The sequence below is a fragment of the Barbatula barbatula genome (genome assembly GCF_947034865.1).
Source record: "Barbatula barbatula genome assembly, chromosome: 2".
NCBI classification, from domain to species: domain Eukaryota; kingdom Metazoa; phylum Chordata; class Actinopteri; order Cypriniformes; family Nemacheilidae; genus Barbatula; species Barbatula barbatula.
In genome coordinates, this window is record NC_136767.1 from 3,217,708 (window position 1) to 3,235,228 (window position 17,521).

Genomic DNA, 17,521 nt, shown 5'->3' on the forward strand with positions numbered 1-17,521 from the left:
CGTGTTTTTTTCTTTTCAAGATGTGTACGGGTTTCTGTAAGGGTTAGGTTTAGAGGAAACTAAATATTAGTCTGATAAAAAAATCAGTGGAAGTCTATGAAGTGACGTTAAAATGTTTTTTGTGAGGGTGTTAGGTTTAGAGGTGGGGTTTGGGAAATATTATTAGTTCAGTTTAAAAAACAATGTAACCCAGGGCTGCCAATTCTCTCACGCATTCGCCGTGAGACTCATGCAATTGACTGTTATCTCACGCTCTCATGCCACATATCCATTTTCTCACGCAGGGTTGTAACATAACGCCTAAACTTGGCTAAACTTTTTTCAAAATAAGGTGGCCATTGACCAATCAAATGCAAGTAGGCAGGAGTTACTGTTAATGGCCATTGTGGTGACCACTCAAATCAAAGAAGACAGTTAAGCTTCCAGTGCAACACACTACGTTCAAACAAAATGTTGCAACAATAGACATAGTTAAGCGATAGGATCCACTGATGCAAACTACAAAACGCCATAAATGCACTCATTCTAAATTCTAATAGACAAACACTTTTCTTCGTCAGTTTCTTATTCCTCTGACAAGATCAATTGAATAGAGCCCAAATAAATCAACAGCTGCGACTTATTTCAGTTCGGTGAACATGTGACCCAACCTGAGTTCGACTCCCGTTGCAGGTGTCTTTTGCCGGTCCCACTCCCCTGTCTCTACCCATTTACATTTAATGTAATCCCCTGGGATCGAACCCACAACCCTGGGTTGTTAACCAATGCGTTCCTGTCTGGTCTCCACTGTCCTTTCAAAAGTCCTTAGCCCCTAAAATGTATCTTATGACAATCACAAAACTTCTAATGACAGGTTTTTGTGTTTCCTACAACATAACCCCCACCGGGCCTAAAATCTCACTCGAAGCGGAACTCAAAAGTTGGCAGCCCAAGTAAAACCTGAGATCACCTCGTTGTGGGGACCACATGCTTATTCAATGCACACATGTTATTACAGTCAAATGTTTTGTAAGGGTCAGTTTTAGAGGTGTGGTTGAAGGTGGATATATAAAAACGACAGGAAAGCGCCCAATCAAAAGCCTATGTGCGTGTGCTTGCCTGGGAGGCAGCACGTGTTCAGCTCGTGCATCTGCTGTGGCAGGTTCCCCGATGAGGTGAAGTGCTGCTGCTGAACAATCAGTTTCATGACAGTCTCGCCAAATCTCACACGATAAACACCTCGTCACATCGTCATCGGGGGACTTGCTGGACTCGCCTGCTGAGATTTGTTTTGTGCACAACTTTAATCCCGTCTATACACTTTTGTTTACTCTGACGACAGATGAGCGAAAGTTACGTTACGCCGCGTTTGTGAAGAGCAAACTTTCTGTCGAAACACACGGTAAGTCCGGAGGCTTTGGGTTGTTTACCAATGTGTGTTGTTACCTTGTGTATCCGAACGTCATGTTTGTTGTTGTCACGCGCACTGTTGTGGATTCGTACTGAAAGGAGTCAGTCAGGAAGGTTTGTGATGCCACACTATAAACAAACAAACGACTGTGACCCAAAAAGCGTTTGGAGAAGGGAAATGTACAGCCTATTATATCAGATATATACTATATTTATTATACAAAATGTAATCGCGTTTGAGTCATTTCATTCTGTCATATTCTTGGATCTATGCATACCAGTTCCACTATGACAACCAGGAAGTTTCCAAAAATGACTTCTTTTGAACAATAGGCTACATTTGTGTTTGTATTGTATTTATTATTTGTGTGTAAGATAGTAACACAAATACTTAGTTAGCCTCCTTTTGCAACTAAAACATCTTGTATGACATATCACTTATTGCTCCCTGGATTGTTTGTAAGTCACTTTGGATAAAAGCGTTTGCTAAATGTGACTAAATGTTAATGTAAAAGCACTACTCAGACACTGAGGAAATACTTTATTTTTTAAGTTTTGTGAGGAAAACATCGCCACCGAACGTATGACATGTCACTTACTGCTCCCTGGATTGTTTGTAAGTCACTTTGGATAAAAGCGTTTGCTAAATGACTAAATATAAATGTAAAAGCACTACTCAGAGACTGAGGAAATACTTTGTTTTTTAAGTTTTGTGAGGAAAACATCGCCACCGAACGTATGACATGTCACTTATTGCTCCCTGGATTGTTTGTAAGTCACTTTGGATAAAAGCGTTGGCTAAATGACTAAATATAAATGTAAAAGCACTACTCAGACGCTGAGTAAATACTTTGTTTTCCTCACAAAACTTAAAAAATAAAGCCACCGGGCCAAATCATCTTGTATGACATATCACTTATTGCTCCCTGGATTGTTTGTAAGTCACTTTGGATAAAAGCGTTTGGTAAATGACTAAATATAAATGTAAAAGCACTACTCAGAGACTGAGGAAATACTTTATTTTTTAAGTTTTGTGAGGAAAACATCGCCACCGAACGTATGACATGTCACTTATTGCTCCCTGGATTGTTTGTAAGTCACTTTGGATAAAAGCGTTTGCTAAATGACTAAATATAAATGTAAAAGCACTACTCAGACCCTGAGTTAATACTTTGTTTTCCTCACAAAACTTAACAAAATAAAGCCACCGGGCCAAATCATCTTGTATGACATGTCACTTATTGCTCCCTGAATTCTTTGTAAGTCACTTTGGATAAAAGCGTTTGCTAAATGTGACTAAATGTAAATGTAAAAGCACTACTCAGAGATTGAGGAAATACTTTATTTTTTAAGTTTTGTGAGGAAAACATCGCCACCGAACGTATGACATATCACTTATTGCTCCCTGGATTCTTTGTAAGTCACTTTGGATAAAAGCGTTTGCTAAATGACTAAATATAAATGTAAAAGCACTACTCAGACCCTGAGTAAATACTTTGTTTTCCTCACAAAACTTAAAAAATAAAGCCACCGGGCCAAATCATCTTGTATGACATATCACTTATTGCTCCCTGGATTGTTTGTAAGTCACTTTGGATAAAAGCGTTTGCTAAATGTGACTAAATGTTAATGTAAAAGCACTACTCAGACACTGAGGAAATACTTTATTTTTTAAGTTTTGTGAGGAAAACATCGCCACCGAACGTATGACATGTCACTTACTGCTCCCTGGATTGTTTGTAAGTCACTTTGGATAAAAGCGTTTGCTAAATGACTAAATATAAATGTAAAAGCACTACTCAGAGACTGAGGAAATACTTTGTTTTTTAAGTTTTGTGAGGAAAACATCGCCACCGAACGTATGACATGTCACTTATTGCTCCCTGGATTGTTTGTAAGTCACTTTGGATAAAAGCGTTGGCTAAATGACTAAATATAAATGTAAAAGCACTACTCAGACGCTGAGTAAATACTTTGTTTTCCTCACAAAACTTAAAAAATAAAGCCACCGGGCCAAATCATCTTGTATGACATATCACTTATTGCTCCCTGGATTGTTTGTAAGTCACTTTGGATAAAAGCGTTTGGTAAATGACTAAATATAAATGTAAAAGCACTACTCAGAGACTGAGGAAATACTTTATTTTTTAAGTTTTGTGAGGAAAACATCGCCACCGAACGTATGACATGTCACTTATTGCTCCCTGGATTGTTTGTAAGTCACTTTGGATAAAAGCGTTTGCTAAATGACTAAATATAAATGTAAAAGCACTACTCAGACCCTGAGTTAATACTTTGTTTTCCTCACAAAACTTAACAAAATAAAGCCACCGGGCCAAATCATCTTGTATGACATGTCACTTATTGCTCCCTGAATTCTTTGTAAGTCACTTTGGATAAAAGCGTTTGCTAAATGTGACTAAATGTAAATGTAAAAGCACTACTCAGAGATTGAGGAAATACTTTATTTTTTAAGTTTTGTGAGGAAAACATCGCCACCGAACGTATGACATATCACTTATTGCTCCCTGGATTCTTTGTAAGTCACTTTGGATAAAAGCGTTTGCTAAATGACTAAATATAAATGTAAAAGCACTACTCAGACCCTGAGTAAATACTTTGTTTTCCTCACAAAACTTAAAAAATAAAGCCACCGGGCCAAATCATCTTGTATGACAAATCACTTATTGCTCCCTGGATTGTTTGTAAGTCACTTTGGATAAAGGCGTTTGCTAAATGACTAAATATAAATGTAAAAGCACTACTCAGACCCTGAGTAAATACTTTGTTTTCCTCACAAAACTTAAAAAATAAAGCCACCGGGCCAAATCATCTTGTATGACATATCACTTATTGCTCCCTGGATTGTTTGTAAGTCACTTTGGATAAAAGCGTTTGCTAAATGACTAAATATAAATGTAAAAGCACTACTCAGACCCTGAGTAAATACTTTGTTTTCCTCACAAAACTTAAAAAATAAAGCCACCGGGCCAAATCATCTTGTATGACATATCACTTATTGCTCCCTGGATTGTTTGTAAGTCACTTTGGAGAAAAGCGTTTGCTAAATGACAATGTTAATGTAAAAGCACTACTCAGACGCTGAGTAAATACTTTATTTTAAAGTTTTGTGAGGAAAACATCGCCACCGAACGTATGACATGTCACTTATTGCTCCCTGGATTGTTTGTAAGTCACTTTGGATAAAAGCGTTGGCTAAATGACTAAATATAAATGTAAAAGCACTACTCAGACCCTGAGTAAATACTTTGTTTTCCTCACAAAACTTAAAAAATAAAGCCACCGGGCCAAATCATCTTGTATGACATATCACTTATTGCTCCCTGGATTGTTTGTAAGTCACTTTGGATAAAAGCGTTTGCTAAATGACTAAATATAAATGTAAAAGCACTACTCAGACGCTGAGTAAATACTTTGTTTTCCTCACAAAACTTAAAAAATAAAGCCACCGGGCCAAATCATCTTGTATGACATATCACTTATTGCTCCCTGGATTGTTTGTAAGTCACTTTGGATAAAAGCGTTTGGTAAATGACTAAATATAAATGTAAAAGCACTACTCAGAGACTGAGGAAATACTTTATTTTTTAAGTTTTGTGAGGAAAACATCGCCACCGAACGTATGACATGTCACTTATTGCTCCCTGGATTGTTTGTAAGTCACTTTGGATAAAAGCGTTTGGTAAATTACTAAATATAAATGTAAAAGCACTACTCAGACACTGAGTAAATACTTTGTTTTCCTTTCAAAACGTAAAAAATATAGCCACCGGGCCAAATCATCTTGTATGACATATCGATTATTGGACAATCGCTTTGGATAAAAGTGTCTGCTAAATGACTAAATGTAAAAGTACTACTCAGACGCTGAATAAATACTTTGTTTTCCTCACAAAAATAAGAAAATATAGCAACCTTTAATATGCTATTCTAAAGGGTTTACTGCCACAACAGACCAACAAAATGAGATCACCATGATTTATATTGAGCGATGGTAAAGGCCAGGTCAATAGTAAAGCCTTTAGCCTGTAGCACCTATGAGGCCTGTCTGAGTTTGCTTTTATCACTGTCACTCTTTTGTTTTCTTTATTCAATCACTGTAATCAGTGGCGCAGCAGGATGTTTTGCATGAATTGTTCTCGGGTCATGTGACCTGATCCATGCAGGAGAGAAGAAGCAAATCTGATCAGGGATCAGCACGAGAGGTTTACACAGGCTTCAGAGTTTCCTCCTGCTGCTTTCCTCTGCTTGCGTTCATACACAGCCTGCCGTGACAGCTCTTTATCGCTCACTCTTGTAAGGTAAACACTGTGTCTCTCTGTGTCTGTCTACTAACAGCTTTTAAGTGAATTAAACTCGAATGTCTGCCAAAATGTATTCATTTAAAAGGAGGAGGCTTGCTTGGAGTCCGGGAGACGTGTAGTTAATGCCATAAAGATTACCGCTTCACATTTTCTTTTATTTAGGAAGTGAGAGGTTACAGGGAGAATTCTCTAAAAGCCTTAAGGACGATCAATTGTTTTGGGGATTTTCTTAAGCTTTCGAAACGTTAGAAATATGTTGGATTTTAAAAGCAGTAGATAAAGAGTAGTTGATCATTGAAAGGCTTTATTATCTGTGCCCGAGGACTATCCACTGGCGTTAAATAACGTACACGAGTTCTCATGGAAATGTAAATAGACTTGACCTCGCTTGGCCATTATTACAGTGTGTGTGTGCGCGCGTGTGTGTGAGGATGCTGGGTTTTTCCCAGTGACCTGTGAGTAATTTAATAGACTGATTTACAACTTTGATACTGAAATAAGTTTAAAGCTAAAAAATTATAATAACAAACAAAAACTTGAATGAAATAAATAATGAATTAATCTTTTATGGCAACATAAAAATTTTATTATAAAATGACAAAAGCATATACCAAAATCGTTAAAGCTTGAAATATATTGACCATAAAAACTAAAAATCTAAAAGTAAAAGCTAATTTTAAATTTAATTTAATAATATAACTATAATAAAACTTTCTCTCAACAGGTAGTGGTCTAGCTTTTGTTGAAACTAGTAACTTTGTTTTTTGCACCTTCTGTATTCTTGCTCCTGCATGACCTATTGCTTCATTGCTCCCTGAACTCTTTGTAAGTCGCTTTGGATAATAGCGTCTGCTAAATGACTTAATGTAAATAATTTTCAAGTTGAGTTTTGTTCATATTTGATGGATTACGTATTTGTTTGCTTTATGAGTCATTTGTTTCTGTGACATAAGCCCTTTTATGAAATTTGCCTTTACCTCATGAATTATTCATTAAATACACAGTACCTCAACATGGAAAAAAATATTCCATCCAAGGCGATGTAACATTATTTTTACCCACGTTATAATGCCTTCTGCTTCGACTCTGGAGTCTTTTGGCAGGTGTTGCGAGATGAATAATCCAATAATGAATTGAGCCGTGTCTCTTTGCTTTTACATAATAATCGAATGTTTCACAACAAACATCCAACACCTGTCATAGCCAGTGAAGCGCTCTTTCATCGGCTTTGCTACGCTGATGTTAAAAGTGAGCGCTTTCACGAATCCTACATTCCCATTCCAATTATATTTTGTCAAACTACAGTACTTCTCATTATCTCTACTGTATGTTATATATGATTTGCATTTAAATAATGGGAAAGCATCTTGTAATGGTTTGGTAAGATTATATATTTTATTATTCTGATGTATTCCAGCTTCTCTTTGAAAAATGACGGAGACAATGTTTGGCAATGAGAATGAGCAGTGGGTTTGTCCCAATGACCGACAATTAGCCCTTCGAGCAAAGTAAGCATGATTTGATTTACTTTATTACAGCACATCAATTGACAACTCGCCCAATATAATGGGTATGTTGAGAAAGTGTATTTTCTCAGTTTTTAATGCGTGTCTGTGTTTTAACCAGGTTACATACGGGTTGGTCCATCCACACATTTCAGACAGAGAGGCAGAGGAAAGCTCAGACGCTTGAGAAAACAGAGCTGGACATCATCATGGGCGTCATTCACCGGGCGGAACAGCTTGAGCTCATTGAGCAACACAGGATTGGGTGAGACCTTATCTGCTCTGTCAAGTGCACCATTTGTTTCTTTTTTTAATGTAGAACCTTTTTTCACTTTTGTGCCACAAAGTTTCTGCAGATGGTTCTCTATGGAACCATACAGCCATAATTGTTCTTCTATACCTCTATGGCGTCATTTGCTTAAGCTCTTATTTTTTGATGTAATAACCATCAAACATGTGTAGAACAATGTTGTAGTTAAGATGGTACAAACTTGTTTTTAAACCCCAAGTAAAAGATTGTGTGGGTTTCAGGCGTCTAGTGGAGCATCTTGAGAACATGAGGCGGACTGCCGTTGGGAACGGTCTGTCACAGTGTCTGCTGTGCGGAGAAATGCTGGGTTTGCTGGGCTCCTCATCCGTCCTCTGTTTGGATTGCTGCATGGTACAAACTGAACCAAATATTTTGAACATTTTATTCTTTAACCTTAGCACTCATGCACTTTGTACTGCACTGTTTTGACTTGTGATGTAACTGCGGGGCACCACGTGGTGGCAGCGGAGAGCTTGATTTGAAGATGCTCAGTCTCAGTTTTTTCTGCAATAATATTATCAGACAGGCTACTGAGTCATTTCATATATCAAGTACTTAACAAGCATAATTATATTTGCTCATTTCAATCATTTAAATTCTATTCAAATTGGAAAAAATATATTGGAGTATGTTTACTGTAACATCCCGTGAGATACCACAAGGGGGCAGTTTGTGACTAAAGTTAGTTTTGTCTTGTTATTTCACTTCAGCTTAATTAATATTTTGACACAATAGCTGGTTTGACAGTTTTCACTGATGTTTAGCAGTGCTGTTTGTTTGTCTTTACACAGCATTGACGAACGCTGAAAGATTGAATGGGGTTCTTAACAGTACCACTGCGTAGGTGAAAGACTGAGCATATGTCATACGGACAGTGATGCTTTCTCATGAAGCCCATGACCTATGGTCATTCTTAACAGCTGTTCTCTCTAGACCTCAATTGAGTTACAATAGAGTTCTAAACAAACAAAGGGCATTTATAAAATGTTAATTATTGTTGTGTGAATGGTAATGCTTTCGTATTTAAACAACATACAAGCATCTGTGTTTAAATATTATATCAGCATCTGTGTAGTGGACTGTCTTTTTTGTTTAATGCCATATGAAATATGATAGTGGGTTGTTGTTAAAACTAATGATTAGATCTGTAGAGATAGGATTGGCTTAAAGTTATAGGTCAACCAAAAATAAAAATTCAGTCATCATTTACTCACCCTCAAGTTGATCCAAATGTATTTTTTCTGATATTTGGAAAAATGCTTATAACCAAACAATTATTGGCCACCCTTGACTACCATCGTAGAAAAAATGACAATGGTAGTCAAAAGTGCCCCAGAACTGTTTCCCATCGTACATTCTTCAAAATATCTTCTTCTGTGTTCAGCAGAACAAATACATTTATAAAGCATTTTTTCCTCCTGTGGTTATTCATTCATGTAATTTCTTATTCATTCATTCAATAACAAACAAAGAAAGTCCCACACAGAACCGCGTTCGTGTGCTTGAATAAGTTTGCCTATAGCTGAGTCAAGTAACTGTTTCAGTGATGCATCAGGCAGATAAAACTCCAAAGGTAAACAGGTGACATGTTTAAAGATGGCACTTACTTAAAGAGGTTTAGAAGTGATTAAAGAGAATTGAAGAGATGTCATTGTAAACTCGCTCGCTCTAACTCGAAACAATTTAAGTATACAGAATTTCAGCTGAAATGAAATTACTGGCTCTTCAGTCTAGTGTTTGTCCTCTGTTACAAAAAGCCTGATTACATCTTTTTTTCATATATTCCTATTATGTTATCAAGCTCTTAACTTCAAATTGATTCTCTCAAAAACCAAGTCTTCTGAATCCACACGAATATATCCTGCTGTGATTGAACGTAGTGTGGTATGCTTCACTCAGTCAACAGAATTACTGGGCGGACATGTTTCTGTATGTGTCTTAACATTATAGATTAAATGCATTGCCAGTCATCTCTCATAAAAATCGAAATCAAATTTAATTTAAAAGCAGTTAAATAAGAGTGCTGTGCAGTTCTGCGCTTCCCTGAATATTGACTTGAGCAGAAAGAAAACTTTATTACTAAACAAATCTACTCCAAGCTCAGTGATCAATAAAACCAGAACACCCCAAGGGTCTTCTTTGGAGATTTTCATACATTTGTAAGTCTACTGTACAAGGTTAGTAGCAACATTAAAGTTTTACCAGGTTCAACCAAAACAAACTAGTGAAAAAACTAGTGTTGCAAAGTAAACATGATTGCAAGATATATTTAAGTAATCATTTAAAATGCATTAAAAAATTGAAGCAGGACAGGCTTTTATGTGGTTGCATACTGTACCTTACTAGTTTACTGCACGCCATTTATAGCAAATCTTTTGTTACCTTGTTTTGATAATCACATTTGAGCTGTTTCCATAAAAATAGTAAGCATCTTTTTAATTCGCAGAGACTTACATTTTAATGTTAAAGAGGTCAGAAATACATTTTAATGTTAAAGCAAAACTTTGTAGTTTTTCCGACCGTAAAATAATGTCTCTAAAATTATTTCAGTGGTAGAACAACTCTTAACTGGACGAATTTGACCCTCGCTGCTATCTGAGCAGCCTCATTGCGGCTACAACCACACTCTTTAAGTTCTGTGTTCTGGTCGGTACAGCTTTGCAAGATCCCTGCCTGCGGAATAGTGCAAAATGGTTTCCAAACAATTTTTCTGCATTCGCTGGTTTCACCAGTTTAGTAATGAAATTCACCTGTATTGCGCTGCCCACGGTGAAGCTTGTACAGTGATTGTATTTCTGACACTGGTAAAAGACAATTGCACTATCAACCACAGGGGGGAGCAGTGGCTTTAAGAGTCAGAACCTCACACCGTGAAAAAATTATGGTTTTAGTTATCAATATTTTTGGTTTGGCCTGCACTAATGATGCTCATGTTTCTTTTTGTTTTGGCAGAAAGTGTGCACTAAATGTGGGATTGAAACTATAGGCAGTCAGAAAAGATCTCAATGGCTTTGCAAGATCTGCAGTGAACAAAGAGAGGTAAAGCACCACACAATTCATCTTTAAGTTGCAAGATCTATTGATTTCTATTTGTCATTGTTTATAGCGGACTAGTCTTTATCTATCTGAGCTAAGGGTTGGAATACCAGTAACAAAACAGAAGTGCAGTTGGCTGCTCCGTTCTAATTCAGGGCTTGTATCCTAATACACAACCTTAACACTGAAGTTTTATTTCTGTCCCTGGTGCATCTGTACAGTTTCACTATTTGTGTTTTTTGCACCATCGTGAAATGCTGGACGCACAACTCATTCTTTATTGTGACTATTGATTTTCAAAAGTACTAGTATTTGATGAAATGAAAGTATGGGCATAATGTAGAGACCAAAGATGTTAAACAATCAAAAATAAACTTCGATTAAGAAGTATTTGGCGCAGTCACCCTTTGTTTAAATGACAGCACATTCTAGTTTTTCTCTCAACCAACTTCTGTGGAACACAAAAAGATATTTAAAAAGAAATATGCATTTTATGAATTAAGCCTTTTAGGCCATACAATGGCGTCCAATGTTGTTTGGTTACCACTGTTCTTCGAAATGTTTGTGTTCTGCAGAAGAAAGTCATACACGTTTGGAATGACATGAGGATCAGTAAATGAGGATTTTAATTTTATGTATATATCTAGGATCAAACGGTCAAGATAAAAAAATCACTCCAGTTATGTTTATACTTGTGTATACTTTACACCAAGTTTATGTTCCAAGTTCATAAAGAAACTTAGCAGCCGTTCAACAAAAGTGAAATTGATGGTTGTTGGAAAGGCTATGACACCAATAATGAGATTAGTAATGAGTGTTCACTGTAAAGTGAAACAGGCCATATTGTTTGTGGTCAGGATGATGATGTGAGGGCCAACATTTAATAAGGAAATCTCATCTGTCTTCAGAAGCCCAACGCTTCACTTTAGAGCTTGTGGAGAAATGTAACCGCTGTGTTTAAGTGTTTATTGGGGTTTGTGAGAGAGACGGAGAGAGTATGTATGTGAGGTGCAGGGTCAATCTGAAAGACAAATCATTTAGCCTTCCAAACATCAGACAACTGAAAACCTCAGGCACACTTGTAATGTTGTATGAACACTGAATATGATCTTGTTAAATGCCATTAGTATATCTTGGCAAGCTTAACTTTAATGTTAGAAAAGTTAATGTTAATGTTCAAGATTTTCCTTTACATTTAAGAATAAACAAATATGCAGTAAATTGTTTGATGGATGTAGTATCTAACCCAAACCTGCCTGGGATTCTGCAGAATGTGATTGAGGGTCCATGTACAGTACAAGACTGACGTTGGCAAACGTTGTCTTATCACAGGTACAGCAGATAATAGCGGCTTGCTGTCAGAATGACTGTTCCTTACTGGATTTAGTTAGTTTGCCATTGAGATATTCTCTTTTTTTATTCAGTATTGTTTTTTAAGGGTGAACGAGGAAATTAAACCGTCATGCATTTAATCCGAGTCTCTGGCGCGGTTTGAAATCAAACTGCGTTCCGTGCCTGAGCAACAAACAATAAATACTCAAAACATTTTTCTTAACTAACGTTATAAGGAAAGGAAACTAAATATTTATTATTTACCACTGAAAACAACAAAATTTTAATGGCTGCAACCGTTTAAACAGTCTCCTTTATGTTATGCATCCGCACTCCAGCACAGTTGGCAATCAAACTATACTAGCACCTGCACCACAAACAAAAATACTCCAAACATTTTCCTAAATTTACAATACAGAAACTACACGAAATATAATTTGCCATTAAAAACTAACCACAACGATTTTAACACGCTGTTCTGTAGTTTATTTCAAGTTCTTAATGTAAATTCTGAACGTGTCACGCGTTCATATTGCACCAAAATGCGACCGAATCTTCGAAAAATGGTATTCGGACCAGCCCTAATGATAACACCTTGTCCTACAGCTCAGAGCTCAGTGACCATGTCTCCTCTTTACAAAGCGCTTCTGTCCAAGTCCCTTTAAACACACAAACCTTCAGCGCTAATCACAGCACATCACGCCACAATTAGTCTGAGATGAGTCTTGTCAGACGCTCCCTAACCACTGCTCTCTACTTAAAGCCCAGCAGGTAATCTTAAGCGATGAGAACAGTAAATGGCAGATAAGAAGAAATGACGAAGAAAGAGTTGGACAGTGATAGACTTTAAGTGAGATCACTTCTTAGCCTCTGGGTTTGACTATTTTTTTTTTAGTTCATGGTGTCCTGGAAAGCCTTGTGTTCCACATTGTGACTATAGGGATCATTTTCTGTGTTGGCGGTGGATCAGGGATGTTACTTCAGTGTTGTAGTCAGACATGCTGTCAGTTCTTGCTGTGCTTCTAGTCAGTCATAGCTGTGGCTACCCATGTCTTACACACCAGCCAGTGTACGTTAGATGTTAAGGGTCATTGAGTAACTCAGTTAGTAGAGTGATGCATTAGCAAGGCAAGTGGAATGGACTTCAGCTGGTTTCTGTGTGGATTATATTATTTTTGCCTTGGATTACTGGAAAAGCCTGTGGCCCCCAGATCACAGGCTGCATCAATTCCGCATCCATCCGCTGGCCTTGTGCCGCTATCAGATAATTTACTCATTTCTTCCCAGGACCTTCCGTTTTATCAGAGACATTCAGCGTTCCATAGCCCGTCTGTCAGAGCGGCCCCTGCCAACCGAGGTTAACCACACAAGCACAATAAATGCAGAGGTCCGCTGAACCCGTCCCAGGAGACTCGGCTGTAAGTCAGGTTTGCAGAGACGCTCTTTCATCAGGAAATGGGAGAGATTTACAACGTGTTCTAAGACAGCGTTTATACGAGTGTGTTTTCCTTAAAAACTTTATTATATATATCTGTCTAATACTTTTATTTAATTAAGCTACAAAACGCATTGAGTTCCTCTTTTGTTCTTTGATAAACATTAGTGACAGGAGTTGGACGCGGCCCCTGTGAGAGCTGTCCCTTTACGCAGATGACACCACTCTTTGCATTCATTTAAGATTTGATTTAACACGTTCAAATTTGTGCTTATGAAAATGAATAAAACCACACAAGATTATGACAGAAAGCATGAAAGAGAACTTAATAGTGGTGCGCTGTCAGTGGTGTAGTCTAGTTTTTTGTAGTGAGTTTCGTGATTTTCACCCCCAGCCTACTCACACGTCCCATGTCGACTACCCATAAGCACCAGCACACTCAGGAATGCATAGAGTATGCCTCTATATGGGTTCAAGAACATTCCGAATGATTTATTGCAAGCTAGATTTTAATAGCCAATGACAGCTGGGGGGTGTCTAACTCGGCCAGATCAGAGTTACATTTAGCCTTAAAAGGCATATTTACACAAAGCACAGGTTTTCTCTGCTGGCAATCTTCAATGCACATTTGTGATCCATGTGAAAACCCAGCTATAGTCATTTATTTGTGATATATACTACTATTATATAAACTACTACTACATGTATATACTACTACATAAACCCACACTGCTAAAAAAATTATATACATTTTATTGAATCATGAACCACACATTTTTCTTTCCCAAAATGTTAATGGGTGTTCTAGTGATCTGCATCTCTTGTGTTTTGGGCAGGGTTTTTTTATTTTTTTTCAGCAGGGCAACCAACATAATGCAAAGAATATCCTGTGAAAGTATAATCTTTAGATGTTTATATAGTTTTTGATGACTCAGGCCATGTCAAATAAATGGTTAAAATCAAAGTCTGATGCTCGTCCCTAATGACTAGATTTTTGCCTAGTTTTCACATACTGGGTCGATACTGGGGACTAGAATTTTCGCCAAAGTTCGGATTTTTCAACTTGACTTGTATTCACTGACGCAGCCTTTAGCCCGAGAAACCGTCAATCTTCAGTGAACGGTTTCAAAAAGTGGTGTAAAAGCCTGTACACGAATAAGAGCATGATTTTTATAATGTAACGCTAGACAAAGGATGACAAAACAAAAGGATGCTCCGTTAATTCGGTTAAATATTTTTAACACGTTAATCTGAAAAAATGTAATCGCATGAGTTAACGCGTTAAGGCTGACAGCCCTAAAATATATATAAATGTATATTAAAGATGGTGGTATATTGGTATTCAATGTTCATATGTTGTGTTCTCTCCTTTTAACTACGTCTATCATGTGTCAGGAAATCACAGGGCTGATTATAGAGCACTGCTCAGAAAATGTTATCGGAGTTCGGCCCAAAAAGCTTATGAATGCAAACTTGCGACGTAATCTGTATTACTTCTTGTGCTTTTTAAAGACATCATGAAGTTAATATAGACTTCATTCACTTGAATGGCTTGAGCACACATGATTCTTGACAAATCCAAATACTGTATAATATATTTTTCTCCCTAAAAGATGCAATATCTGAGGTTAGTGAGGTTTAACGTGTTTGTCATGCCATAAAGCTTATCGCAGTTCCACAGAGCGGCTTCGACCCAGAAAATGTGTTGTTGAAAAGCGACCGTCGTACATTCAAAGTTGTTGAATTCTTTCTGTCATTACAAAAACTCTTTCAGCTTTTCCTAGAACTTAAGACGTAAATTCACGAATACAGTTTCTTTCAGATGTCCCAGAAAGAGCTGCTTTGCAGAGATTAGTGCAGTCTTAAAGCAGCCGTGTGCTATTAACTCTTTATAATATACAGCGCTGAAATAAAATGCAAATTAAAACCAAAGCCAATAGTTCTGCCTGGCTTGTAGGTCTGTAATATATGATGAGGAATATAACTTGGGTTAAGAGTTATAATGCTGCCAAGTGCAGAGAGAGCTCATGCAAATTAAATGGCATGCTGGGCAACAGATAGGACAGGCTCTGAAATCTCCTGCCGCTTAAATCTATACAGAGTATGAGATTGGATTGATCTGCTCGGATCTCCTGGGTACAAATGCTGCCCAGAGGCTAGATCTCTCATGCCAGTGAAACCAATAGTTTAGTTCATTTGATTAGTCCGTGCCAGAGAGAAAACAGTCAGAGACTTGGAGAAGTGCTGAGCAGTTTATTGTGGTTCTGCTGAACACTTGAAGGTTAACTTTGAGTTATATAAAAGCAGATGCCATTTAACACATTGGGTAAATGGAACGTTAAACGCAGGTTAGGGTAAAGCTCTGTACATGGTGATGTTGACAGAGTCTGGAAGAAAGTTTTGACACAGTCTCGTCTGTTCTCCTTCCTGTTCTTCCAGTTTCCTTTAGGACTTCACTTCCCACGATCCGCCACGCTCCCTCACCGGTCCCTCGTCTGTAATCACCGCACTTACCCTCTATTCCCTCGTCACCCGGAATTCGTATTAGGGATGTCCCAATCACACTTTTTGTGCCCCTGATCCGAGGCCCGATCCCATCCGATTCTCCTAGTGCTAGGTGCACACTCCAAGCATATTAAGGTTATTCAAATATTACAGTTCATCTAACAGTTGAGTATTCTATAAATTATATCCTAAAATATTGTAGCAAACATTATAACAGAATTAGTCTTTTCAACTAAAATTTTCAATTAAAATGGCAGGATTAGATTCAAAATTAAATGGCCCTCTTTTTCAATGAAGTATAGTTTTAATGTTTTTATTGCAGCTGGATAGGAGTTTAACAGAGCTTAATTTAACACTGCCTCAAAACTAAAACACTCAACACAATACTGCAAGTTCACTCTGTGGTACTCTTATTTATGTCTTTGAACTTTCACTTTGAAATAAAACTAAATGCTTCTCATCTGTGTCATTAAGTTTGATGTAAAGATCTGGTAGATCGTTGTATGAAGGAAGAAATCAGACGCTTATTATAACAAAATATAGTCGATCATATTTGCGATCGGCTCGGGACATTCCTACTTCGTATATATTGTCATGGTATTCTTGTATCCCTTGCCGAGTTTTGAATGTAACCAGTATAAATGTGTATTTAACATCATGTGTATTGGTCATATCATCATCATTAAAGTGTCATTGTGTTGGAATTACCTTCGTCTGTGTTCCTGGGGACGTTCTGTTCCAGAAGACTCAACCTCCAGTAATGGATTATGACTTTGACACCTCTTCAGAGGACAACCTCCCCTATCGTCTGTGCCAAGACTGTCGACCTCTGGAGAAGTACGTGGAGGACTTTTTAGAAGACCACCACCCGCTGCTCTCCTGAGCTTGGCTCTCCTGAACCTGGCTCTCCTGAACCGCCACAATGCCGTGCCTCTCCGAATCGGTGCGCTCGCCGAGGATCTCCCGCACTGGCACGATGTCGTGCCTCCCCGGTACTTGATGAATTTTCCCCTCACAAACTACTCCTCTGAGAGTTCGACCCCTCCTTCAGAGTCCCCGGAGTCGTCTCCAGAGCTCTGCCCCTTTCCTTCAGAGTCCCCAGAGACATCTTCAGTGCCCTGCCCCTATTCCTCTCCAGTGTTCCTCAAGCCGTCTCTAGAGCTCCGCCCCTATTCCTCTCCAGTGTTCCTCAAGCCGTCTCCAGAGCTCCGCCCCATTCCTCTCCAAGGTTACCAGAGCCATCTCCAGAGCTCCGCCCTTCTCTCTCTCCAGAAGGTTCCTTCATTGAGGTTCTCTTTAGTGTCTTTCCTAAAGACCTCTTCAAAGTCACTCAACGAGCCCTCTCTAGTGTCCTTTGTAGAGCACTCTCAAAAGTCACTCATAGAGCCTTCTCTAGAGTCCTTTATACAGCCCTCTCGATTATATCTCATCGAGCCCTCTCCCCTATCAATCATCGAGCCCTCTCCATTATCAATCATCAAGCCCTCTCCAGTGTCACTCGTAGAGCCCACTTCAGTGTCACTTATAGAGCCCCACTCCAGTGTCACTCATAGAGCCTCTCAAGTTAGGACTTTCGCGGAGCCCTCTCCTATGGTTTCACCTGGCTCCACATTTTCTTTTAGGAGGGTCTATTTCATTAACTTATCTAAGCCAGTTTTTACTCTTAACTTGTTGCTTTATGTTA

At 38.2% G+C, this 17,521-nt stretch overlaps 1 protein-coding gene across 2 annotated transcripts in view; it reads left to right on the forward strand.

Moving 5' to 3' along the window:
- The first annotated feature begins 1,078 nt into the window (after window positions 1–1,078).
- doc2b (double C2-like domains, beta) overlaps window positions 1,079–17,521 on the forward strand; it is a 130,523-nt gene continuing 114,080 nt past the window's right edge. The window contains exons 1-6 of one of the 2 annotated variants that reach the window (XM_079488331.1): window positions 1,079–1,381; window positions 5,518–5,711; window positions 7,132–7,222; window positions 7,341–7,484; window positions 7,751–7,880; window positions 10,482–10,568. In XM_079488331.1, the coding sequence (XP_079344457.1) occupies window positions 7,146–7,222; window positions 7,341–7,484; window positions 7,751–7,880; window positions 10,482–10,568 (438 nt within the window). In that variant the 5' untranslated portion in view covers window positions 1,079–1,381; window positions 5,518–5,711; window positions 7,132–7,145. The remainder of the gene's footprint in view (window positions 1,382–5,517; window positions 5,712–7,131; window positions 7,223–7,340; window positions 7,485–7,750; window positions 7,881–10,481; window positions 10,569–17,521) is intronic. The other variant, XM_079488330.1, reaches the window with a different exon arrangement.